Source organism: Trachurus trachurus, assembly GCF_905171665.1.
Source record: "Trachurus trachurus genome assembly, chromosome: 14".
Classification (NCBI taxonomy): domain Eukaryota; kingdom Metazoa; phylum Chordata; class Actinopteri; order Carangiformes; family Carangidae; genus Trachurus; species Trachurus trachurus.
Window position 1 is genome coordinate 17,529,759 of NC_139903.1, and position 26,578 is coordinate 17,556,336.

The 26,578-nt window shown below is 42.2% G+C and overlaps 1 protein-coding gene across 1 annotated transcript in view; it reads right to left on the reverse strand.

Annotated features, from left to right (window-relative positions):
- Nucleotides 1–8,233: 8,233 nt before the first annotated feature.
- ppm1e (protein phosphatase, Mg2+/Mn2+ dependent, 1E) overlaps nt 8,234–26,578 on the reverse strand; it is a gene marked incomplete at its 3' end in the record, with an annotated part of 37,031 nt that continues 18,686 nt past the window's right edge. The window contains exons 2-7 of the mRNA XM_083987064.1: nt 15,945–16,066; nt 12,980–13,179; nt 12,634–12,822; nt 10,085–10,228; nt 9,317–9,410; nt 8,234–9,174 (exon numbers count right to left, since the gene is read on the reverse strand). Coding sequence (XP_083843190.1) covers nt 8,234–9,174; nt 9,317–9,410; nt 10,085–10,228; nt 12,634–12,822; nt 12,980–13,179; nt 15,945–16,066 — 1,690 coding nt within the window. The remainder of the gene's footprint in view (nt 9,175–9,316; nt 9,411–10,084; nt 10,229–12,633; nt 12,823–12,979; nt 13,180–15,944; nt 16,067–26,578) is intronic.

Genomic DNA, 26,578 nt, shown 5'->3' on the forward strand with positions numbered 1-26,578 from the left:
TTTCCCCCCCTGTGAATTTCATCACCCTGTTTCCCTCAAAGCCCAAACTGCAGGAATGAGAGAGTAAAGCCAGATTACGAGTGGGGTGAAATGATGAGTCTTTTTATAGAAGGAATGTGGAGGACTGCTCACTTTTTGTAAAGCTGTTTATGTAACAGCCGACAGCACTGTTCCACATGAAAGCCCTGTTACAGCACCACATCGCTCCTCACACTGTGGCTCCTGGCATTTCACTCTGCTACATGAAAACAATTTGTTCAGGTTTCCTATTATTCACCTTCACTACTAAAAAAAAACTATATATATATACTGTGTGTTGTAACCCTGGAGCCTGTATGTCCAGCTGTGATTATCATGGGCTGTTGGGAATGATTAAAGGGGGGAAATGTTGGTTTTGTCACAAAAACTAATAAAATGCATGGATTTAATACTGTAAAAACGTATGCATATGCATATGCATATTTTCTTCTGTTTCTTATTTGATATCTCTTAATCTTGGATGCTTTAACCTCTTTGGGTCTTAAATGTTTTTGTATTTAGATGAAAACATCAAGTTCTGAAACCTGACAGAAGGAAGGTTTTGTGTTTTGTATTTTATTATGTGCAGTATTGGGTAACTAAAATTGTCAGATAAATGTAGTGGCGACAAAAGTATACAATTGCATAGCATAAATAAATTCTCATAAAATAAATTTCTTCCGTACTGCTGTAAATCAAATCAAAATTAAAACACTGTAGCATCCATTAATTTATTTCTGAATGTACTGAAGTGCAGCATGAGGAAGAAAGAGTGTGTCACTGTGCACATACTGACAGTCTGGACTGTATGTACAGAGCTGAGGGGGAACCAGCTGTAGGCTCATATATCTTTACTCACTTTGCAAATATGCTCTCTTATTTAAAATTAGCCACCACCTCCCTCCTTCAAACAGCTCTAATCTGTCCCTGTGGAGGACGATGATGATGATGATGATGATAATTAAGACAAAGGAAAGAAAAAGCTTCAGCCAAAGACTTGGTCTAATCTTTATATACATGATAATTAGTCACCAGTTACAATACACATATTAATATATACTACAGGAACACAGATAATACAGGTACTCAATGTGTGTTTTACTGTTTTTTTTTTATTTTTTAAACCTATCCTGCATGTTGAATAAGAGCCAATCATGGGGTTTGTCTTCAAGCCCAGAGGACAAGAAGCAGAGAGCTGCTGCCTCGGTGTTCGATATCCCCCTCATCCGTGTTGGCCACTGGCCTACATTTGAACAGAGTGCATAGAGCAGGTCTGAACTCCTCTCAGGTCCAGGAAGTCCAAGCTCCCGCAGTCTTTTCAAATGTACACAGATGTCCAAAGTGCTGAGGAATGCCAATGCAACTGAAATGTCCTGCCTCATGTATCACGGCAAAGTCTCACATTCATTTTTTCCATAGTTGTGCAGATTATGTGTTTTTAAAACACGGTCACAGACTTGGTGACCTGATCTAGAAAAGTATCATTTCTCAGCGGGAGAAGGTGATTTGACTCCTTTATGGGAAGTGTAGGAGTGAATTAAATGAACCTTAATTAACACAGGCAGTGTTTTATGATTCATAATCCTAATTCTCTATAGGAAAAATGAATGGGAAATCGACTTCACAAACTCAGCGTTTATGCTCTGTGACCTTTCGAGTATGGCTGACAGAACTACATTTTGTTGCACCCTTCAGCAGAAGACAAACCCTCAGAGAGCCTTTTAATGCAACGTCATTATTGCTTACAGAGAGAAAGAAAAAGCTTTTTTTGTGTACATAGACACACAGTGCAGATTCATGGAGGGCCCTAAAGTTAGACAGCGATTATGGGAGAGCAGAGCTGAGCTTCTGCTGGCTTTCGTCATCGGGGAAACATCCAACTCAGAGGAACCTTTAAGTGCAGGCAGCAGAGCGTGAGCGAGTGAGGGATTCTCGAGCTTATAGAGGATTTACCACAAGGGACGATGGTGAATGTTTTTTATTGCTCATACAGGGACAACTTCTGGCCGTTTCCAATAAGATGACAAACTGTGTTTTTACTGATTCACAAAGGGTGAAGGTTTTCAGTGAATGTAACCCATGGATCCTCGTCACTGAGCACTGTTGTGGTAGATCTCACATCAAGGAGTGCAAAAAAAACTGCAGCACTGAGAAACATAGTGACACTTAGGAGCTGCTATGAAACCATATCAGTGATTTTAAATGTAAAAATGGCAGTGGCCAGAAAACGACTACTGCTGCACTGCACAGTTGCTCTGAAACGCGGCCACGAGTACAACGTGCCCCAGTGTATCGGCCCATACAGAGCAGTTCTCCATGGCGGCACAGAAATGCCACCATTTACATAAGATACAACAAATCATGAATGTGTTTTGCTATATTGACATCGTCTCATTGTCACAACAACAACAACCAAAAAAAGATCTTGTAATAATGACAATGGACCAAACGTTATCATAACAAAGCATCTCATTGTAAGAAGAATTGAATCTTGTTATAATAAGAGATGTTTTGTATAAAGCGCTCAAAATGTTGGTCGGTCTGTGCAAGACTTTGGTCTTCACTAAAGTACTGTAGCTCATCATCTTTTCTGTGCAGCACTGTGAAGTCTGATGTTTACAATTTTTGGTATTCAATTTTCTGACAAACATCGGGTGGATGCCATGAAATTTGGTGCAGAAATTCAGCGTTCAGTGTTAGCATGCTAACTCACTGAACATCAGTTTGTTAGTATTGTCAACGTGAGCATGTTGCAACATTGCACCACTGTAATTGTAAAGATAATTTGTATTTTTGTCATTATGAAGAGAAAACAAAAACTGGGATTTTATCACCATGTTTCCAGATGTTAGAAGGCCCGATACTAGGACGACAACATTTTGTTGTTCTAGAAACACAATAGCCAGACATGGAGAACTGTTACTGTATGACCGCTGTGCTTTTATACAGAAAACAACCATTTAATCAGAATATGCTAGTACTAAATTATTAACCTTTTTCTCATTTGTTTGTTGAAATGAATGAACCCCAACTATTCACAGAGTGATCCCCTGAACTTGATACAGAGCTTTAAGTCCAAACTAAACATGATAATGTGATGTTTGTTAGTCAAACTGTTGGTAGAGGGTGGTGGTCTCTAAACCGTCCACCTCCAGCTCTCTGTGAGGTATTATGGCGCTGAAAAAATGTCTTACTACTTGAGTCTTTTTTTTTTATTCGAGACGACAGTCAATATTCACAAAAAAGCATCTGAATGACACTTTTGAATTCATCAGAACATCTTTGATTTAACTTGTAGATGTGATGAAAGTATTTTAGCATTTCTTTAAGATATAAACACTCAGCAGATAGCTGAAATACAAATCTCTGTCATTATAACAAGATCCTGACATAACTTTCTATCTAATGGTGGTGGCACCTCTGCATCTCTAAGGTTTACTGCCCTGTGTGATCCGTGTCCAACATCTAAACTGTAGCTCTAAGTGAGGCCCAAACTCCACAGCAGTGCAGTTTACTCACGTGTTCCTCACCTCTAATCAACCCTTACTAATCATCTAACACCTGCAGAGTTGGAATAAAAACCTACAAACTACTGATAGGCTATAATCTGATTGGCAAGATGTTTTTAAGGCTGATACTGATAAAAAAAAAAAAAAAAGAACTCAAAGCTGCAGATTGGAGATATAGTATTTTAAGCCGATTATTAACATCTTTATGTATGTTTTCCCGAGATTTTTATTCAGGTCAGGGTAAAAGAGCAGGGTGAAACAGCAGCTAGGCCACGATAGGACACTACAACTCTCCAGTGAAAGCCAGACTGGTTCAACACCTTTATATATTTAAGCAGCTCTTAAAGGCAGAGGCTGAGTTTACAGACTGATTCAACAACGTCACATTCTCAGCTCCACCTCTGATCTATCTGGTGGTCGGAGATTGTGACCGTCCAACATCTGACTGTTTAAAGTCGATATCTGAGCCAATGGTCGGGCCTCGTGGAGCATGGATTAAAACCATTGATTTTACAAGACAGAATTATTATATGTACACTCCTCCAGCACTCACTCAACTCACAATTAGTACTCATATAACACATACACATCCATGCCCAAGTGAAAAGGTAAAATGACCGTGATTTCCATTATTTTCTTATTCTTCTCCCGTCTTCTTCTTTGGAGATCAACCAATGCTTCCAGAGACAACGACTGCAGTGATATACTTCCACAAAGGGATCCAGTGGCTTTAGTTTGAGCTGAGTGTCTTGACAGTACATTCCTCATAGCTAGGTGCCCCCGAAAACAACAACCCACCCCCCACTCCCACCCTCACCCCCCCCAAAAAACAAAAAAAGAAATAAAACCACCTCATGTTGACCTACTTCAGTGAGTCTCTGAGGACGCTCTGGGGGTTCATGAGGTACATTCTGCTCCCCTGACAGTCTGATGCTCTTCACTTGTCAGTCCACAGGAGACAGGAGACTCCTACACGAGTCCTCGTCTATTGGCAAGACTGAAAGACGTGGTGATGGCGGCCGGCTGGCGGATAGATCACCTGTTTTGATATGGGCGTCTCATCATCAGCCAATGACTGGGCCAGGAAAACAGAGGCCTGACTCAAAGAGCCTGGTTATCACTTCTATCCTGACATTTGGAAATCCACTGCATCAACCAAAGAAAGAATGGAAGATGATGATGTTAAGGGAATGTTGGGGAATAATTAATGAAAGTTCAGTAAACCCCACCCCTGAACAGTGACTGTCCAATCATAGCGCAGCAGAGCATGGCGTATCGGACATATAGGTCCAAACCCTGCACAAGAAAATAGTTTAAGGTAATGAATTAAGTGTATGTTTGTCTGCTCTCGCTTGAGCTGTAAATGTTCAATATATGTAGAATGTAACGTTAATAACTCCAACGACCCCAGCTTTACCTGAGATAGCTTTACATTTGTCAGTCAGCACAACCCTCAGTGTGCTGCTCCATTATAACTTTTTGCTGGAGCTTTGGCCTCAGTCTTTTTGCATGATATCATGTAAGTACATCATATGACCAGAACTCATAATGGTTTTCCAACCAACTCGTGCAGATAACAAATATTAGCCAGCTAAATGGATCATTTCAGCTGCCAAACTAATAGTGCCCAGTTGGCCGGTGAGGATGCTAATTTTTTGCTTACGACTTAAAGCTTTAGCCTCAGTTTTTAGCATGATATCATGTAAACAGATCATTTATGACCAGAACAGCAATCTTTTTTGAAAATGGTTCAAAGCCAACTTGTGAATATAATAAATATTAGCTAGCTAGCTAAATTTATCATTTCAGCTGCCAGAGCTTTTGTTGGATGACTGCTGTTAATTTTTTTTGCTTAAAGAGTTAGTCTTTTCGTGTGATATCTAAATAGATAAATACGACCTTTAATATCATTGTTATGTTCTGCAGCATTGTGTTTACAGCAACTGGGTAACAAATGTGAGCTAAACGCATTATTTCAGCTTCGAAAAAACAATTGTTAGCCAGAAATGAGAAGCTGCTTTTGTCAATGCCTGTGTGTAATCAAGGATCTATTGTTTTTGAATATTAAGAATTTGAGGTGGTAGAATAAAAAGTCGGACAGGTGTAGGTAACAAAGGGTTGTGACTTAGCAAACATCAATTGCTCCAACAACACATGAAAAATAAATCATTAAGAGGAGTTCAAGGTTCAGTTTTCATGGTAATTTGTGGAACAGTTAGTTTACAGAGGATGGTTAGATACAATAATACTATACTGTGTATTTAAGAGAAAGCTACACATTTTCATAGATCAGTTTCACCAAGAGAACTATGTAGCCTATATGGGTTCCATCAGCAAATGGATCTTATATCAAACTTTTCATTATGGTATCATGATATAAATCAGTATTAGAGTTATTATTTGATGATTACACATAGTTGTTTGATGATTATGATTATGAATTAGACTGTCTACCTACCATATTTGGTGTTAGATATATTAAAACCAATGGAAATCAGTAGAGAAATGTTTCTTATGTCTTAGTCAGGTGTTGTAGGTGAGTGCAGAGACTGAGTTTGCTATGACTTGCTAGCATGTGAAGTGCAGCACTGTCAGCAGTGTGGTAGACCACAGAGAGGGGGCACTCCATTGTTGAATCTAGATCACATCAGAGAAAGATCCAATTATAAAGGTGCTGTGGGGCCATGGGAGCCAGCCTCAGTGGATTATTGTGACAGTAGGAGCCATCTCAGAGTTGTTGATGACTGGAGTGTTTGCTGTGTAGTATTGTTGCTGTGCAGCTGTGAACACCACAACTGTATTTACAGATAGAAAACGCTGCTCTCCTACCTCAGGCTATGAGGTAAAGGACTGTGAATCTTAAAGGATTCAAAGGAGAAATGTGCTTATCTACTTTCTTTATGGGCAAATTAATATTAGCATATTGGTATAGTTTGGCATAAATTAGCTAGAAAGTGAATAAACATATTTCCCAAAATGTTAAAACTTTCCTTTAAGAGCACAAGATTTGTCCTTAATGGTGATATTAGTGTATAATTGTAATGGTTAGTGAAGTGTGTAAGGGGAGTAGGCTTACATGTATGGAAGGCACCTGTTCTGCAGCGTTAAACTACCCTGGTCCGTTTAACAGGCCTGTTGGAAAACACCTCTGTTCAAATGGTTTTGTGTAAAGGAAAATACATTTGAAACACTTGCAAGAACTATGTGGCCCAACAGCAACTATAACAAAATATATTTGTTAAAACTCCTCCCCAAGAAACCCATTATCCCAGGAGAATATCCCCATCTGGAATACTGGACTACATGAAGCATTTATTTCATGTAAGTGACTGCTAATCTTTTATAAGCCGTTGTTAAGTGCTTTTATCTGTAGACAAATTGTTGCTGGATAATGGCTGGGTCATTGACTTTACGTGAGGGGGCAGAACATCATGTGCCTCCAGTACCAGAAACCAGGGGCAACAATTGTTCTGGCCTCATCTATGAACTTTATTCATCTGCCACCAAAGCATTTCTGAGAGAACAAAGAGGCAAGCTGGGCCATTAGAGCTTAATGTAACGCTCAGTCGCTTGACATTCTTGACAGCTGTCTTGAAAAAAAAGAAAGAAGAAAAGGTTTGTGTCACCTCACTCTGCATTTAGGCCTACATCTGGGTGATATGAAATAGAAGGAAAGAGAACTAAAGTTGAGTGATCAACCTCTTCCACTTTGCTGATATGGCTTTAAGGTCCTTCAAAGGTTCAAAAATCTTTATTTTAAGAAATGCATATGACAAAGCAAAAACTGCAGGATGTATTATTACTTTATGTTTCTAAAAAAGGACCTGTGATTGATCCAGTACTGGTCAGCTGATGCACTTTGAGTGACTTTGACAGTTGTGAAGTTCAGGTCTCCACATTGTTTTGGCCAAGTACAATTTAGTTTTACTTCTGCAAGCAAGCTGTGAGACGTTACATTTTTCTTTCTGCTTGTACCAGAGTGGAACAAATTTGTCCTACAACACTTTTCCTTCCTCTTCTAAATACATAATTTCTGTCTAAAGACACTGCCAAGAGTGTGGGGCGACCAAGCATTTAAATTAAACTTGAACTTTAAGTGTTCAGACTTGATTTAAATTTGATGCAATTAAACCTTTGTCTACTTTAGTCAAGGAGTCCAGGTCATTGATTTTGAAATTTACCTGGATGGTCCTGTTGTTTGCCTCTAAACTTTCTTATTTATCCTCATTCAAGATCACACAACTCAAAATAGACTCAACATTTTCTGTTCAGACATTTCTCAGTCTTAATTTGCCCCCAGTTGTTGTTTCCATGAACTTAGTGAGCAATGATGCTACTTTAGATTCTGTCTGAACTTCATCTGCATCTCCAGCTCTGGCTTCATATTGACTGGTCACTGGTCATGATGGAGAGGCTGCAGTTCAATGCCTCACCTACAGCATTTAGAAGGAGGGTGTGTGCTCAGTGGGCCGGCTTCCATTTGGAAATTATTCAGTTTAGGACAGAGAGCACCACTCTTCTGACGGAGACTCAATAATCACGTAACAACTGCAGGAGCCACAACTACCTACTATCAAAGAAAGACGTGTTGTTGAAGGCAGAGGTGGGTGGGTGGGTGAGTGGGGTGGGTGGGTGGGTGGGCGAGTGGGCTTAGGGGCAGGGGCCAGGGCTGAGTAAATGGAGATGGTTTGGTTTGGGTCACCTCTTCAGATGGCGGCATCATAGGGCAGATGAGGCACTGCCACTCCAGGCTTCTGGTTGAAGTTGCGCTGCATGAGGGGCAGCGAGAGGCCAGATGATGACAGGCCTAACGGCTCCCTGGATCTGCCTGACCATCTGCTCCGACCATATAAGCGACTACCGTGACCATGCCTGCGGCTGCGCCTCACCGCCTGGCCCAGCAGCGTGGCTGTCTGGGGCCAGAGTGGGTCCGTGAAGCTAGAGATGCTGGACTCCTGAAAGGGGATACGGGACCTGCGCCTCAGCGGGCGTTCTTCTTTGTAGACGTGGGAGGCTGTGAAGAGATCTGGACTAAAGAAGTCGGAGCAGGGCTGCCGCGAGCGCTGGGTCAGGGAGATGCGGCCCTCCAGCGACGGCCCCAGCAAGCCGAGGCTAGTTCTGTCCGTGAACGAGTCCGTTCGGTCTTCGTAGCCGAGGTCGGCGGGGGCCGAGCACTGCTGCAGGGGCCAGCCTCCGCGACCCTTCCCCCCGATGTCCGCAGTGCTGCCTCCCTCTCCTCCGTCGCGCTCTGCCCGAACTGCCTCGTCTTCCTCCTCCTCCTCTTCCTGTTCCTCCTCCTCCACCTCCGCCGCCTCCTCCTCCTCTACCGCTCCCTCCGCCGCACCTTCCTCTTCCTCCTCTGTGCTGGTGGGTTGCGGGGAGCGAGGATCCCGCAAGAAGACCACTATCACAGTGATGTTATCACTAGAGCCGGCATCGCGGGCCGAGGCCACTAGCTTGTGGGCCACCATGGTGGTGTCTCCAGCGTTCTCCTGGAGGTGGTCCCGGACCACCCGCACCGCCTCGTCTGGACTCACTGTGTCCCAGAAGCCATCGCAGGCCAGGATCAGGTAGTCTTCTGAGCCGTCCAGTTGGAAGATACCGTGGTCTGCATCACCACAGATGTAGGGTTTGTGCTCCGAGTCCCCTGTGAAGACGGGCGACAGGTCGGTCTGTTAGCACCACCAAGTTAAGTCTGCACTTTGCAAATGGTCGGGTGAAACAAGTGAAACTGTAAGTTGTTAGGTGAACAAAGGTAGATTCAGTGAAGTATACAGAGTGTCCGTTACCTATTGCTCTGGATACAGATAGACTCCCATTGACCCTCCATGTGCCAAACCAGATCACACAACCTCCCAGAGCCTCAATCCTCTGCTTCTCATCCTGTGGAGAGACACGAAGCACAACTGGTTTCAGAGCTTGGTCACAATGATGATGACTGTAACATGGTGCAAATGTTACCTGCATCAAATACTTTTTACTGAAAATGTTTATCAAATGCTCAAAACATTGGAGACGTGCCAGGACAAAATGTTTTGAAGACCATAATTACTAAACAGGAAACATTTCTCAAGGAGTTTGGTGTATTAATTGGTTTGTGTACCCTAATGGAAACTGATATCTGCACACTTTCATGGGATAGTTCAACATTTCAGGAAAAATGCTACTTGCTCTCTGGCGTGTCTGCAGAGTCAGATAAGAGGATTGATACAGACACCGACCTCATGTCACACTAGCTGTTTGCCTCGGTTTCCAGTGTTGTAGCCAACTGGCTGCTGGCTGTGGCTTCATATCACACAAGACAGATATGAGACTGGTATCAATCCTTTCATCTGACTCTTGGGGCAAAAACTGAATAAGTATTATATCGCCAAAATGTTGAACTTCAACTTTAACAGCATAAAATTTTTTACAACTTATATTATTAGAAATCAAACGTTCACAAATGTTGAGTACATGACAAATGGTCATTGCTTGAGATTCACAACTTCCGTCTTCATTTTAATAAATTGTGTAGATTTGAGTCCGATGCTGAATGAGGATTTGTAAACGGTTACCTCTCTGTCTGGTTTATGTGGTTTCATCAGCTCCACGACCTGTCCTCTCCTGACCAGGATGACCTGGGAGTCTCCCAGCCAGGCCACATGCAATGTCTGGCCCCTCAGGAACGTCACCACACCTGTTGTGCCACAACGCAGGTTCTGCCAAAAACAGATGCATATTATAATATCAAGTAAGAACAACTGCACCACCTCTACTTCGCCAGGGTCATCAGTTTCCTAAAAGTCAAGCAAAAAATGTATCGTGGCTTTGTCAAACATGGATTTGAGTTATTCATTCAACTTACAACTGAATGCTTGATTGTGTGACTATGCTACATGCTGGAGAAACCAGGATGATTGGGAGGAAGACCGGTCGGAACTGAAACGAAGTGTCGCCTTGTTTCTGTATCTCTGTGCCATAACAAACACCATGTTAAAGCTAAGGTGGTCTATACGAATTTGGTACCAGAACACCTTAGCTCTAACTCTGTGGTCGTATCATCAGGTCTCAGACTCTCAGTTGAAAGAACCAGAGTTATAAACTGATCACCATCCGCTGGTGAATTGGATTAGTTTGCGTGTAACCCCTGAGGCACCCAAATGTGTCATAAGGTTGAAGTGGGACCTGGCTGAGGCCCCAAACTGGAAGATCTTTGACCATCACCTCCAGAAGAGCATTATTGGACCTGAGAACAATGAGGGAGGAAAGCCATCAAGCTGAAGAAGAATGTCTTCCGGCTTTGTTGGCAAAGAGGTCTCCTGAAGCAAACCTTGGCCTGGGGAGTTTGGAGAAGCATTCAAGTAGGACTTGACCTCAAGGAAAATTTTGGCAATTTATCAAATGACCTTGGAAGAGACAGCAGTGATTGAGCGTGCCTTCAACAGGGATGGAGAACTGATGAACTCCTGAGTCTGACCAACATGTCTTCTCCCAAGTCCTCAAACCGTGGTTGTGTAGAAAACCCACAGTTAAAAAGCTCAGATCGGCCCTGAAATGCTGCTGTGGGCTCTCAACATCGTCGGCCAGTGTTGGCTGACACACTTCTTCAATGTTGCATGAAGGTCAGGGACAGTACCTTTGGACTCACAGACCAAGGTGGTGGTTTCCATATTTAAAAAGTGGAACTGGAGGGTGTGCTCTAATTATCAGAGTATCACTGTTCTCGGGCTTCCACACAAAGCTTAGGTCAGGAAAGGAGGCTCCAAAAAACTGTTAAACCTTTGTCCGGCAGAAGCAACACAGACACCAACCCTCTCTGGGGTCCCTGAGCTATACAGCCCTTATATAACAGATAAGAGAGTTATGTCCATTTTCAAACAGGTTTCTAGTTGGTGTTGGCCTCTTCCAGGGTTTTCCCTCGTCACATATCAGAGGTTATTACAGATAGGATTTTAATGCACAACCAAGGGCTGCTTCTTATAGACAATGTGTTTTTTTTTTGTTTTTTTTTTGTCAGGCTGTGACCTCTGGCATGCTCTGGGGTGGATGATAATCGGCACTTCCAAGTCTGAGGCCACGGTTCTCTGCCAGAAAACTGTACATTACTCCCTTAGGGTTAGCAGTGAGTAGCTGCCCCAAGTGCTGCCCCGGAGGAGTTTAAGATCTCAGAGTGCTATTCATGACTGAGGGTGAAATGGAGCATTAGATTGACAGGCAGATTGCTGCAGTGTCAGCAGTAAGAAATACATCACACTGAACTGTACTGGCCAGAAGGCACAGCTTCTGATTTACCAGCCAATCACCTTGTAACCCTGGCCGACACAAGCAGGACAAGGCTGGACTCATCCTTAGAGACAGTGGAAGCAACTCAGATGAGCAGGTCCAACTGATGGAAGACCTCAGAAACATGCTGCAGAGATTATACAGCTCATCTGCTCTGGGTTAGTGTCAGGCTTACACCTCGCGACCTCCCAGGCATGGCAGGAAAATGTTGCTAGCCATATCTGGATTACTTCACTTAACCTATTGACACAATAATCTGACTGCAAATAAGCAGATAGATGGATGTGGTAGTACATGCAGTAGCAGTGGTAGTAGTTGGATCGCACTGGGTCAGTGCTATTTCTTTATAATATTACAGGGTTTGGCTCTTTGTCAATGTGCTCTACAGAGCCATTGTCGAATGGAATTCCCTTCCGGGTCACATCTCTAGAACCCAGAGCAAGGTCAGTTTAAAAAAACAGGTGAATAAACACCTAATGACTGCTCACAAAAGGTTGTAGTGTACCCATAAATGATTTATTCCCTGTGTGTGTCGCTGTATCGGAGTGTGTGTTTTGACACTGTATATGTGTGATGATTCCCCACAAAATCACATGTGTCTCTATATCTGATTAGATGTTTAGATTATTGGCTATATGCTGTTACTTTTACATACTGTATGTTGTCTATGTAAATCTCTTGTTATGTTTTGATTGTGTATTTCTGAATTGTATTTTTATTTTTTATTTTTTTCATTTTTATTGTTACACTGATCGGACCCCAGGAAGAATAGTTGATGTAAACTACATCAGCTAATGGGGATCCAAATAAAATAAAATAAAATCAAATCAAATGTGGTTACCTCTCGTGAGGCCTTCTTCACGAAGCGTTCGTCGGTCACTTTGAAGGCCCTGCACAGAGCATCAGAGGGGTCCTGTCTGAAGGATTCCTGACGAACTAAGTTCACGTGGAGGTGGTTGGCAGCGTAAATGGCAGCGTCCACTCCGCCATGACCATCAAACACGGCAAAGAAAGCCTGTTCTTCTTGATCCTGAGAGACAATAAACGGTGAAGAGGTCATACGGATCCCCCTGTCCTTTAGGTTTACCCACATACAATGAGATTTATGTTTCAACAGGTACAAATAGCTACTGTAACATATAACCTGCTTTTGCATGGCATGGCATGTAGGGAAATCATGTTTTTACCTGAACGTTGAAGAGTGAGTTGAAGTCCGGGATGATGACATGCTTGTCCTCCATCTTACGCCTCATGTTCTTGATGGCATGGATAGAGGTTTCGTAGTACGGCTGTGGGCGGCGGCGGAAGGGAAACTCCTTCATCCAGAGGCAGCACATCTCAAACAGCCTGTTAAACACCACCCGGGCCAGCTTCACAGCCTCCATCTCTAACAAACAAACACACCAAATCAATCAGACACTGCTTCTTTTATTGAACAGAGGTTGACTCGCCTTCTCTGAGTTTTTCAGAGTTTACAACTTCGCCACTGTTGTCCTTTCAACATCAAACCACTCCTTGTGCAGCTCTGAAAACTTTCCAACCTCCTCAATTTGTTCAGGATTAATGATCTGTGTGGTCTGTTTGTTTAGATGCAGAGCAGTGACAGTGAATATCAATGGTGACCCAGAGTTAACAGCAAAAAGAGCAAGAGAGATCAGAACAGCCATAGGAACTTGTTGCAGTATAATCTCTCTCTGGGCTGTTCAGGGACTGTGGCCATCTGCTCTGTCTATGATACAACGCTGACGTTACTGCTTTATGTAACATTTGATCAGCTGTATTGAAACAACATCTCCATCTCTATTCCAAAACTAGATGAAAACACAATTCATACAATATACATTTCTCTACAGGACAGTCAGATAAGTGTGCCAACGAAACAACTGCAAAAGTTTTGGTTTAATTTTTCTGCTGTGTCAAAAATCAAACTGTGAAACGTCCCCCGTCCCCCAGTGGAAATCATGGCGTTGTGGATCGTAAAAGCCCCAAGGAGGTGTTATACTTTTCCAGAAAGGCAGATGAAAGAAACCCTCATTGAGATATTGCACCGGGTTGGAGAAGTGAGTGGAGCAGAGCCGAGCCCAGAGGCGCCATCAAAGCTGCAGCTCTCGGTTTTAACCAAGGCGCAGACTGTGAGCGCATGGGCTTGACCTACTAATGTTAGCTGCAGGTGTAACTGTCTGTCCTGTCTTTGCCGTTGTCTTGTCTCTCACCGCTCTCTCCCAACCGAGGTATCGAGGGAGAGAGGGTGAGAAACACATGGAGCTTTAGTGTCCTATTTCCTCGCCTCACTCTCAACCCCTCCACCTTCTGAAAGTACATACACGTCAAACACTGGCCCACAGCTGAACTTCTCTACGTGAACTGGATGTTCAGCCCCTCCCTGCTCCACCATCCCAACGGAGATATTTCAGCACTGCCTCTGACATCGAGGGTTACCCATAACACCTTGCAAACAGCTGAAGGAAGTGAAAAAAAATCAGCCGGGTGCAGCGAGGCAGCATCAAACGAGATGTGATCAGCTGTTACACAACACAAGTAGCTCTGAGTTCGAGAAGGCAAACAGTGAGGAACAGTTTGAGCTTCACAAGGTGATTTAAGATAAATCCTGTCACACAGCCACTGGAAAACCTGTGTGAAACAGTGTATAAACACAGTGTAATGTAAAAGTGTGTTATCACAAAAATGTATCAGTTTAATTTTAAGGATTTAACCAGTTTTTGGTTGTAGAATTTTGAGGTATAATGATGATGCCCAGGTGTCAGTTAAAACCCTCTAGAGTCTGTGAACCCACTGACCATTTTTTATTTAAGGTGACTACCTGTAATTTTAATCAAGCTGATTGAAATGGATTAAAAAAAAGAAATTATTATTTTTATTTAACCTTTATTTACCCAGGCAAGCAAATTAAGAACAAAATTCTTATTTTCAAGTGCAGCCTGATTATTTCTTTAACCTTTTTTGAAAATGTTCATTAATTCACAGACATGCACTAGTTCTCAGTGAAATTGCCACAAAAACATGTTGGGACAAGATGATGTCACCTCTGTATTAAAGTTTTATTTCTCTTCTGTATTTGTGTAAATAGTAAAGCCTTTTTTTTTTTACCACCATGACCTGATCTGTAAGAATATTTAGAGTGATTATCCCTGAAGGCTTGAAGGTCATTTTCACATAGGCCCTAGTGTTATAATCAGTGACATTGACACAACCAGACTTGTGCTGAAAGTGAAGGTTAAGTTATGATCTATAATTCTCTATGTAGATTTCATATCCTCTAAATTTGACTGAACAGGACAAGGCTGCCTGGCACTGTTCTTTGTTTTTGTTACTGTTGTAAATCCAATGAAAAGACCAAAGCCAACAATGAATTAGTCCGTCAATACTCCCCGACTTCCTGTGGCGCTCAGCCCAAAGCCCATTGATCACAACTGAAGACATAAAACTTTATAGACAGGTGCCAAAAGTATTTGTACAAAGGGGGAAAAAGTAAATGTAATGGCAAATGTACCTCAAACTGAGCCTTTGTTGGGAACTATTTTCAGCTGTGGATTAATACACATTTGGTGCTGTGGATATTTCCAACATGTGGTGTGAAGTTAAAATAAAGCATAGTTCATCACTATGAGTGACCTCTCACAGATTACACATAATCCTTTGATCAATTGTTAAAATAAAAATACAGATTAGTGCAGCTTTAAAAGACGACTACTGAATATAATCATGTATCTGTGCACGCTGTATTTTCTATAATAACTGCTACCAAGTCGACATTATCTAATCAATCTATATGTTTTTATATTAAACACATTAAGAAAACGTTGTTAATTCTTATAGCACACTATCACTGTAATAAAAATGTGATTACACAGAGTCTGATCACCATTTTAATGAGACTGCCCTGTAGATGTGAGCAGGCTTTCTGCCCTCTAGTGGTCAAATACCACTTAATGCAGCTCTGCGGGGGAGAACTGGGACAAAGCCCTGGTGGCTACATGCCTGTGTGTGTATGTGTGTGTGTGTGCACGTGTGTTTGTGTGTGTGTGTTGGATGAAGTGAGAGAGAGACCTAATTTGTCTGCGCCTCTTGGTGTGTGTGTGTGTCTGTGTGTGTGTGTGAGCACAGTCTCCTGAGCCCACTCTGAGGACTCACGTGGTTGTGGGTCAGCTCCATCTTCTACCGCCTTAACAAGGTGGTGGATGACGAGGTCGCTCTGGACGACGTTGTCCGCTGTGGCTCGGGCCAAAGCTGCGGCCAGGGAGCAGGGACAGTTACTGTGGAGAGGAGAGGAGAGGAGAGGAGAGGAGAGGAGAGGAGAGGAGAGGAGAGGAGAGGAGAGGAGACACCACACGACACGGTTATGAATGAATGAATGAAAAATCATGGCACAACAATCTGCTGTGGAGATCAACTGTGTTTTCGATGCGTAGACAAATCGTTATTGGTCAGCGGATGAAAAGTCAGCGGGGTCACCGTTACGTTATTACAGTTATCCCTGGGGGAGGCATCAACATGGATGTTGAAATTCACACTCATCCATCAAGTAGCTGTCAACACGTTTCATACAAAAACTACAAATGAGAAGCAGAGTCATCAGGATGCGTCGTCAGGGGAACCATGACCTCTGAGACCCTCTGCTGGTACTGAATTAAAAAATCTCAGAGAAAATCCATCCAATAGTTGTAGAGCTGTCTCAGACGAGCTCAACTTCACCACATCTGGCCATAGCTGTGTGTCTCTCCTTCTCCTCTTCAGGTTAGGGTGCAGTGGGAAGCAGGAGGAGGAGGAGGAGGAGGAGGGGGAGGAGGAGGAGGAGAAGGAGGAGGAGGAGGAGGAGGAGGAGGAGGAGGAGGAGGAGGAGGAGGAGGAGGAGGAGGAGGAAGAAGGGGTCGTTTGAAGGACTGAAGTCCTGCTGTACATGAGTCACTGAGATAACTAGGCCACCTCCAGATGCAGGTAACCATGGCAACCCAACTTCTGGATGCTCTCCATCACAATCAAATTAAGTTAAGCCTGGACTGAGCTGACGTTGACGTAATGGCTTCTTAGTGCCGAGGTGAGGGCCGGAGCTCGCTTTCAATCAAAATCAAAAATCAATCAAATTATTTATTCCTGTCTGTCCTGGACAAAAGTGATCCGAGTCCAAATCCTTTATTCGTTACACAAAATCCAGCAGTAAAAGATTCGCCCTCTGAACACCACTGTCTTTCTGATTCACTGGTCTTTCTGTTTCGTCTTAATATTTAAATTCATGCAACCACACATAGAAACCCTGCTAATTAATTTAAAACGTAGCTGTGAGGCAGCTGAATCCTCAGTGACACACTGTAAAACATCCAGAGCAACAATAAGACGCCGCAAATTGCAAACTGGAAACTGGAAACTGTTTAATTTAACCAGATGAGTGAACTGAGGGTGGTTGAGTACGAGACTGGGACAGTTTAACACTGAGACGGCAGCTCTGAGGCTTTTACTTTAAATGGCATGACTTTAATCAACACAAAGACAACATGTTGGTTATTTTCAAGGATTCACAGGATTTAAGATTAAAAAAAAGTTGGTGAAACAGTTTTGGGGTTTTTGGATGTAACCATTCGTTCCCTGTGTTGTGTAATGGGCGAGAGGAGGTGTGCATTAACTTAAGTGCAACTGCAGAGGAAGTGCAAATGATCTGTTTCTGTTCCCAGAGTTAAAATACAGAAAGCAAAAAAAAAGGCACAGAGCCACTGTGCTGAGTGTAAAGTTTATAAAATAAAACAATTATGAAACTTTATGTCAAAACACAAAAAAATCCCTGTTTTTAGAAAAGTCTAGCATTTCAAAATAAAGGTCTTTTTCAAGAAAACACAAGTAAGAATATTATTTTTTCCTGGCCTTATTATATAATACTTTTGTTGTATTTATTGCATTTGAAGTCCCATTTCTTAAACCATGTGTACACACTGACAACGCAACACTTCCTTTAAAGTGAAACCTGCTATGTAAATCAACCTACTTTTACTAATGTGAACAAACAACTGAATTGTTCACTTCTCATATCTATAGTTATAATTTGGCTCTTTTCTTCTTCTTCTCTCAGTGTTGGAAATAAAATTAAAACACAGTGGACCTTTTCCTCTCTCCATGGCAACAACAGAAACTACAAATAACTTTACTGACGATCGTCTCCACAGAAATAGTTAAACAAATTACTCATTTCCATCCTGACTCTGCGTATATGCAGACAATTTGACGCAGTTTCTCCACGTCATGTCAAAACTAATCTCTGCAAAATTCAACAATACAGAGTGAGTCAGTGATGCACTAAGACCCAATCTACTAGTATTAATATGCAATCTATTTAATGACATTTAGGTGGGTTTCTATTTTTTATATCAATAAGCGTATATGCTGATTGTGTCAGTACAGGTGGAGCTGGTGCAGCTCAGGTTTGGCTTGTCGTTGTTTCTTAACTATTTTGTGCATGAATATAAAATTTGGTCCAAATAACAAATAAACTAACAGCTCCACACAAACACATGTAAGTGCTGCCTGATGTCTTTTTAAAGAGGCAAACTGAAGTAGGAAAAGTCTTCAGACTTCAGGTGACTCCTCTCCTATAGAGGATGTCGCTTCAACAAGACCTGTCTCACCTGGACAGAGTAGGAAGCTCAAGGATCAGTCATTGTCTCTGGTTTCTCTAAGGCCTTTCACACAGTTGAACTCATCCTGCTGAGACAGAAGCTCCAGAAGACGCAGGTAGACGAGACGTTATTACTGACAACCTGACACAGACTGGCTGAAGTTTGAGTCCTGACGCCTGCAGAGATTTTCAGACGACTCCATGGTTGAAGGGCCGAGCAGCGTGACAACAACCTGCTCTTAAATGTGGACAAGGACGAGGAGATGGTTGTGGACTTTAGTCGTGGACCACGCAGGTCCAAAGAAGAAGGGGGTAGGAGGGAAACTGAAGACGACTGGACTGTGCCTCAGTGGCCATCATTTTTTTTTTTACAAAAATCTGCAACATGCAACTAGTAATTTGCAAAATTAGATAATTTCTGTTTTTGGTTCATGTTTCATGAATCAAACCAAATCTACAAGAGCGCTATAAAACATATACAACTTGTAAATGGCAATCATTTCTAAAAATAAAAATAAAACAGACTCTTGCATGAAAACTGCTTTTGTGAAATGGGATTTTTTGGGGGGATTTTGGTTTTTTGATTTAAGTGCATGTCTGAAAAACCTCTGCTTGTGTCTTCCAGCAGCAGCTCAGAGCGACGCTCTCTGCTGCTTTTCATTCAGAGTTTTTCTGTGGATCTCCTCTCCCTCCTTTACAAACTACTTTTTTGCCATCAGGTCCTTGATTTTGTCCTCGAACTGGGTCAAGGGCTACATGCATTGGGAACAGAGTAGTTAAAGCATGCCCCCATAAAGCAGTAACCATAGTAACCTCCTGTGTAAACGTCTCCTTGAGAAAATGTGGCAGCTGTATCGGAGAAATATCTTGTTCTACTTCTTAAAAGGGCTCTGTCAAGACAAATTATGTAACAACTGTGCATGAACCGAACTGTCACATCACAGAACGACCCCGAATCAAAGGGCGGCATTTTCTTCAGACGTCGATCTGAATGTAGAATAAAGCTATATATTAGTTTCCTACCCTGGAGTGGCATTAGGAAGGGATTTCTTCAGTCACTTTGAACAGACAAACTGTTTCGACAGCACTGATTTAATTTAGACGTTATAGGTTTAGGACCAAAGTTTGTCTCTGATCTCCTGTCATGAAGCGTTGTGACGTTAAAACCAAACATGGAGCAGCAGGAGAAACCCCCCAGAAAACTCTCAGTTCATTTTAATCAGGACTCAAAACAAAATTCAAATTGAAAACAAATGTTTCCAGTTTCCCACTGGATCGTGTTTAGTTTGACCTGTGACAGATTATTCAGATTGTAATTTCCATTTCCTGTTTAATCTGTTTATAGAATTTGTTCATACCTGCAAATTATTCCGCAAAGTATTTCATGTCCGATAAATAGATAAAAAATCCCTCTCAGGGTACAATACTGGAGTAGATTTACTTTACTCTTCTCACATTTATCCTCAGGGCTCTTTAAATCTTTAATAACGTCACACTGTCACATTGTTAGGATTTTTATTTATTCTATAATGTTTATATCAGGGGCCTCCAACCTTTTTTCCTCTGAGAGCTACTTTTACAAAATGACAATGGCCAAGAGCTACTCATGTTTATGACGTAACATAAATTCTTTACATTAGTAAAACAAAACTGTGTTTTCCACTCTTCATGGAAATAGTATGTTTTTAGCTTCTACCATACTGATAACTGAAATTATTACTTTCAGGTATTGTCCCTCCTCTATTAAATATATAATAAATCACAAGACATGTCTGTTCTGATGATACATGCACATACACACGCTTCAACCAAGGTGGCGCCATAGGCAGGGAAAATCCTGGATCAAGTTTTCAAATTTATGTATGAATGTATGGGAAAAGGGGCTGCGAGCTACTGGTAACTCGTGAGCCACATGTTGGAGACCCCTGGTTTATATCTATTACATTTCTTGTCACCTTTCTGATTTTATTCTGTTTGTGTTTCCAGACACTTTTATTTATTTATTATTTAAGTATATTTTTGGGGCTTTTTCGCCTTTAATGGACAGGACAGTTGAGAGAGAGAGAGGAAATGGGAGGCAGAGAGGGGGGAGATGACACGCAGGATAGGGCCTCTTGACGTGGGATTCGAACCGGGACCGCCTGCAGTGAGGATTGTAGCCTCAACACATGGGGCGGGTGCTTTGCCAACTGAGCTAAACACCGCCCCTCCAGACACTTTAACTTAACAACTCAATGCTTTTTTTGTGTCAAGGACCTTTTAACTTCTTTGTTTGCTCGGCTAAACGAGGCCTTTAACTCAGTGTGTTCCTGGGTTAAAATGAAGGTTAAAGAGCAGAATACAGAACAGAATAGAATAGAATAGAATAGAACAGAACAGAACAGAACAGAACAGAACAGAACAGAATAGAACAGAACAGAAATAGAACAGAACAGAACATGATGAGGGAAGAAGATGGAGATGAGAGCTGAGGGGTGGGGAGGGTCTAACTGTCAGTATTTGGGTTTGCTCATCACCAGTTTTTCCATTCATAGAAACCCTGCTTGCACACACACACACACACACACACACACACACACACACACACACACACACACACACACACACACACACACACACACACACACACACACACACAAACACACACACACCCCCCTCTCTCTCTCTCTCTCTCTCTCTCTCTCTCTCTCGCTCCACCACCAGCAGCCTGGTGGGGGTGGATGCTGAGCCGAGGAGCTCTGATTGGCTGCAGGTCACACTGGAGAAGCACCGAGCACCAATGACGGCTCCTGGTGGCTCGTGAATCACAGTGAGGTCATGTGGAGCGGAGGAGGATTAAAGGAAAGCTTAATCTCACTTCACACCATCACACACTGCAACAACACAACTCACTGGACCAAATGACCCGCACTGGTCCAGTTCTGGTTAGACTGGTTATCAAGATAACCAGCAGAAGAGATGTTCCTTTCATACACCACGGTCTTTATTTGTCTTCTGAGGCTTTTTATTATGCCCGTCTCTTAATTTAAATGAACAGAGAGATGTCTGTTAATAACATACACAGGGTACACTCAGGTACACAGCTCAGATAATAAAACAAAACTGATCAATGTCCAGTTTCTAAGGTAAAATGTCTGACATGACTTCGGCTTTGAATCGTCTTGTTCTCCTCTTATTGTGTCTCTCCCCTGTAGGCTGAAACGCACACTGGTGACCTTAACATTTGGTAAAGGACAAATATGTGCTACTGTATTTATTTATAGCAACACCAGTCTGCAGGTATCGACTGATAAAAATGCTCTTTTCTTTATCACTTTGTTTTGTGATGTGAATACTTCACATCATTTTAAACCTGTAAATGAATGAAATGTGTTTTGCCCAGACTGTTGAGAAGATTTGATTTGTCCAAAGGAAATAAGTCTACTACTACTCTGCTGTTTTCTCCTCTGGTTAAAGGGGCCCGGGATGTTTTCACAGGATGAAACAAACAACATCCTGAAAGAGTTTATTGCATCTAAAAGGAGACGGTCGGCCATGAAGTTGTTCACATCCTGTTTCTGTTTTTCTTGGAAGAAGTCACTTAAACAAATCTTGATGAATCTCACATACACCTTCCATTTACTTATCATTGTTTTATTTATTTACCCTTTAGATTTTTTTTATAGTTAACTGTTTATTTTCATTATTATTTACCATTTTCGGTCTTTCTCCATTGATTTGTATTTCCCCTTGTAAGCGTGACCTAAACTACTCCTAATGACAGAAAACACACTAAGCTACCGAGCAGTGCAGATAAAAAAAAAAGGAAAAAAAAAAAAAAAGAAGCTTTAGTCACGTACGAACTGAGGCAGTAGCTACTCATCAGTGGAGGTGTTTGTAGTATACTCCCACTCTCATGTGTGAAAATGTGGTGGAAAAAAAAAAACACAGCAGAGACACGTTTTTTATTTATCTTTATTTTTTAAAATCCCTGCTCCCCTGAGTCTGAGATGACGCCTTCAAATTGTTTCAGCCCAAAAACCAGAAGAAGAAGATGATGCTGCTCTGATATAAAACTGTCAGTGTGATATTTCACCTCCACTCCTGCTGCTGCTGCTGATGGTGGTGGTGGACCTCGGTTATAAATGTACCTGCAGTGCTGCTGATATAAAGTTTGGAGCTGAATATGTGGATGTGTTTGAGTCAGTGGTGATTTCTGCCTCCTCCCGTCGGCCTGAACTCCGTCTGCTGCTGCTTTTGTTCTCTCGTGTGGTCTCTGTGTTTAGCTACAATCGCACAGGGAGCTTTGACAGGCTGCTCGCACTCTGAGTGTATGTGTTAGCAGATGACTCATGCATGCAGCCATGTTTTTATTTATTTATTTATTTCTATTTTTTCTTTCCACCATTGCTTTCTACAATCTTTTTTTTTTTTTTTTCCTTTTTCTTTTCTGCAGAATTAGCCCCGGAGTCGAGCAACAAGGTTGTTTCCATAGCAACGCAGAAGGCAAGTGACTGACAGTCAATGGTGTCAGTCGTCCTGTTGCCAAACCCACAGAACGAGCTCCCTCTTTGGTTTTTTTTTTTCTTTTTTTTTTTCTAAATATTGAGGCTTTCCTGAGCCAAGTGGAGGTGAAAGTGTGGATCCACTATGGGCACCGTCCCCAGCACTGGGCAATCCCGCACTATCAGAAAAAACAACCAAAAAAAAAAAAAAAAAACCTGGAAGACGTGCATGCATGAGCCTTTTCTGGAAACACAGAGAAAATCCTCCTGGCTATTTCCAGACTCACATTAACTCAACATTTTTTTTGATTTAGTGTGTTTCCACCATCCACTGTTATGTGAACGCTGTATTTCTCAAGAGGGCAGAGCAGGATTACATAACACGATGAGAGCCCATTACCCTTAAATCATGGCGAGCCGATGCTGCTGCTGCTGCTGCTGCTGCTCCCTTAAGATGGCTTTCAAATGACTTTGATGAATTAATTTGTCTCCTCAGTCCACACACACCATGTGGTGCTTTAGTCTGTTGCCGGGCTTCCTGGCATCTAATGGTGAGTGGCAGGAATCCACTGATGCTGCATCTAAATAAGCCTTTATTAGATCTTTTACAATTAAACCAAGGATAAAACTTTCTTTTTTTTTTATTTCAAGCTAGATTTCAGAATGAAAGTTAAAAAATAAAAAAATAAAAAAAACCTGTGGATGGAAACAGACAAAGTATCAAAGATTACAACTGCAATAACTGATTTGTATCTGTTTGAAGACATTTCTCCTTCCTGTTAAAAATGCAAATCACTAAAAAACGCTTCCTTCTTTTCTAAAACAGCTAGCCGCTCTAGTTTTTATAGCAAATGTTAGTCAAACCAGAGTAAATGCTGTATTTATGGTGGTGGGGTATTTCAAGCCGAGGATTAAGGAACAGCAGAGCAGCAGAGACCAGATCTATTCACGCCACTGTTTCCCACACGCAAAGTGGTATTTAAAAAAAAACTAAAATGTGTGGAAAGAGTGTGTGAGTGTCAGACCAGCGTACACATATTTATCCCCCGAGCGTGTAGCAGTCTGCCTGATCTGAGAACAGCTGATATGTTTGAACAGAGACTTAAAACCCACATCTTTAATCCTGGGTATTTGAATGTTTTATGGCCATTATCTATTCTACAATATTCATGTTTTTAAATGATCTATTCTGTTTCATTTGTATCATTGTTATTAAAATGTATTCATTGGTTTTGTTTTGCATTCTAATTTTTTATTCCTAATGTGCCTTAATCTTGTTTTGCTTTGCAGTTTATATTTTACAGCTTGTCACTCATCTGTAAAACACCAATCAATACAAAAGGTGCAGTAAAATCTCCAATATTCAATTGATGGATGGATCAATCTGATGTGAAGGTGTTTTCTGAGGCAGGACTTGGATGCCAGCGTCTCTCAAGGTCGATGTGAGAACACATCTGTTTTCTGCTCCGACATTTCATGGTAAAGGTTCGGTTATATGAAATGTTGTTGACTTACGGAGCCTCGTTGTCATGGTTACAAAAAGGGAAATCTTAAGGCCACAGTTAGGAAGCAATTATGGTTCAAAGAAACTGACGTTGACAGTGTGAAACAGGAAATAAACACCCGTCTCCTTTGTTGAAGTCCAACGTGTTGATTGCTTTGCATCAGAAGAGACTGATGTTTACGGCTGTCAGTTGTACATAAACGCTACTCTTGACATCGTACACGTTTTGCAAGTTGTAGCTACTTTGCTGCATTTCTGCCTCTGGTGAGATTAATACTTCAAAAGGGATGGTGTCGCATGACTGACAGTTCAGATTTGTGAAACTGAACCATATCCTTCAGTAAAAGACGAGCCCATTGGTCGATTGTTCAGCAGCTTATTATGATGTCATAGTTTTTACGGTGACATCAACAGAGGGAGAAGTGCGGTGAAATAGCATAAAAAGTGGGAAAATCCACATTAAGAGGAGGATGTGGTTGTTGAATGAGTCGATCAAACGCTGGACATTGTCAGCTGAAATCATGACCCTTGTCCAAGTAGTTTTTGTGCCCGGCGTAACCATAGTGATGATCGATATGCCGGTGCAGTCATTTTGTTTATTATGGTAACCATCAGGTCCATTGTGTGCAGCGATGTGGGCGTAGTATTTCAGGAAACACTCATATGGGTCGTCAGAGAACGACCTCTGTGGTTGTTGTAGGTTTGAGGACTCTGTTGCTCTACAAACACTCACACGGCGTTAAAATCGTCACGACAACAGCGTCCAGAAATATGTTCTGTCTTTGAGCGTGCATCGAGTTTTGTGCATCTTGCAGCTGAACGTGGGACTGATTCAAAATAAACTACAGTGTGTTTGTGATGACGATGGAGAACGATCCAGTGCAACATCAGCGGCTCACTGATGTGTTTCTGTACAACAATGGAGCTCGATGGCTCAGAGGAATCACACAATACTCGTTAGTGGCATCGATTCATTGTTGGTTTTGTTCTTTTCATTGGGTTTGTTGGCAGAATTAAAAAAAATAGAGCATTGATCTTATCACAAGACTTTCTTTCACAGCGACGCAGCCCGAGATGTTTCCAGTATCAACTGCAGACAAAATGACTGTTTTCATGTAAACACTGTATTCGAGCATCAAATGAAGCAGAACCAGAGCGCGTGTTGTAGCGCACGGCTTTGTGTGATAATAACAATGGTTCTGTAACTGTCGTCTCACTGACGGTTAACGGTCCAATCTGTGCAGCCTGACTGGCCACCAGCTGAAAACCGGCAGATGCAAACCAACAAACAAACAAACAAACAATAAAGTGGTGTGGTGTTTTTGCCCTCTCAGCAAATTCCACCTTAAGTGCACCCCGGGATGTTTTCTGAGCTCTGCTGCTGATGTAACACTGTGCACATCAAACGGCGTGGAAATGATGGAGCGACTGTGACTGCTCACGTCACAGAGTGCTGCTGCTGCTGCGGCTGTATGCATTTGCAAACGCCGTGTTCCACTTACGATGAAGTGCACACTGTCGGCTGCACAGAGGCGTGTCTAATCTGTCATAAAATTAGAAAACCCTCCACAGACGCACAACTCCTAGAGCAGCCTATACAGTAGATACAGGACTGACTGACTGACTGACGGCTGCTTTGCTCTGCTGCTACAACGGCACGACGCAACAGCAGCCGGAGACTCGGAGGTGACACATGTGCAGCGTGGAGCTTTGTCTGAATATCTGTTTTTGTTGTTGTTGGAGTGTGGAGAGTTTCCAGAGAAGCCTCCAGCCTTCACTCAGCCTCCACAGAAGAACTAGCATGTAACACCCTCCTGAGGTTTTTTGAGCAGACCCTGTGCAGCTCGGCACAACGGCCTCCAGGCAGAGTTATGTAACGTACCAGCTGGATCAGTGGTGGATCGGTGCGAGCCTATAGGAACAACACATCAAGTCCTGACCTGAACCACAGACTCTACGAGCTCCGTCAGTTCCTCATAAACAACACTGTTTATCTGTGTGTTGGTGTGTGCGTGTGATGAGACAATAGAGCTGCAGCAACACAGAACCAACTCCCTATTCAAACTACACAACATACAAATGAACAGATGTTTGTCTGTGAATAGAAATCCTGTTCTTCTGGATGACACCAGATGATTTTGTCCCATCTCAAAACTTTATTGAAACAGCATCTCAC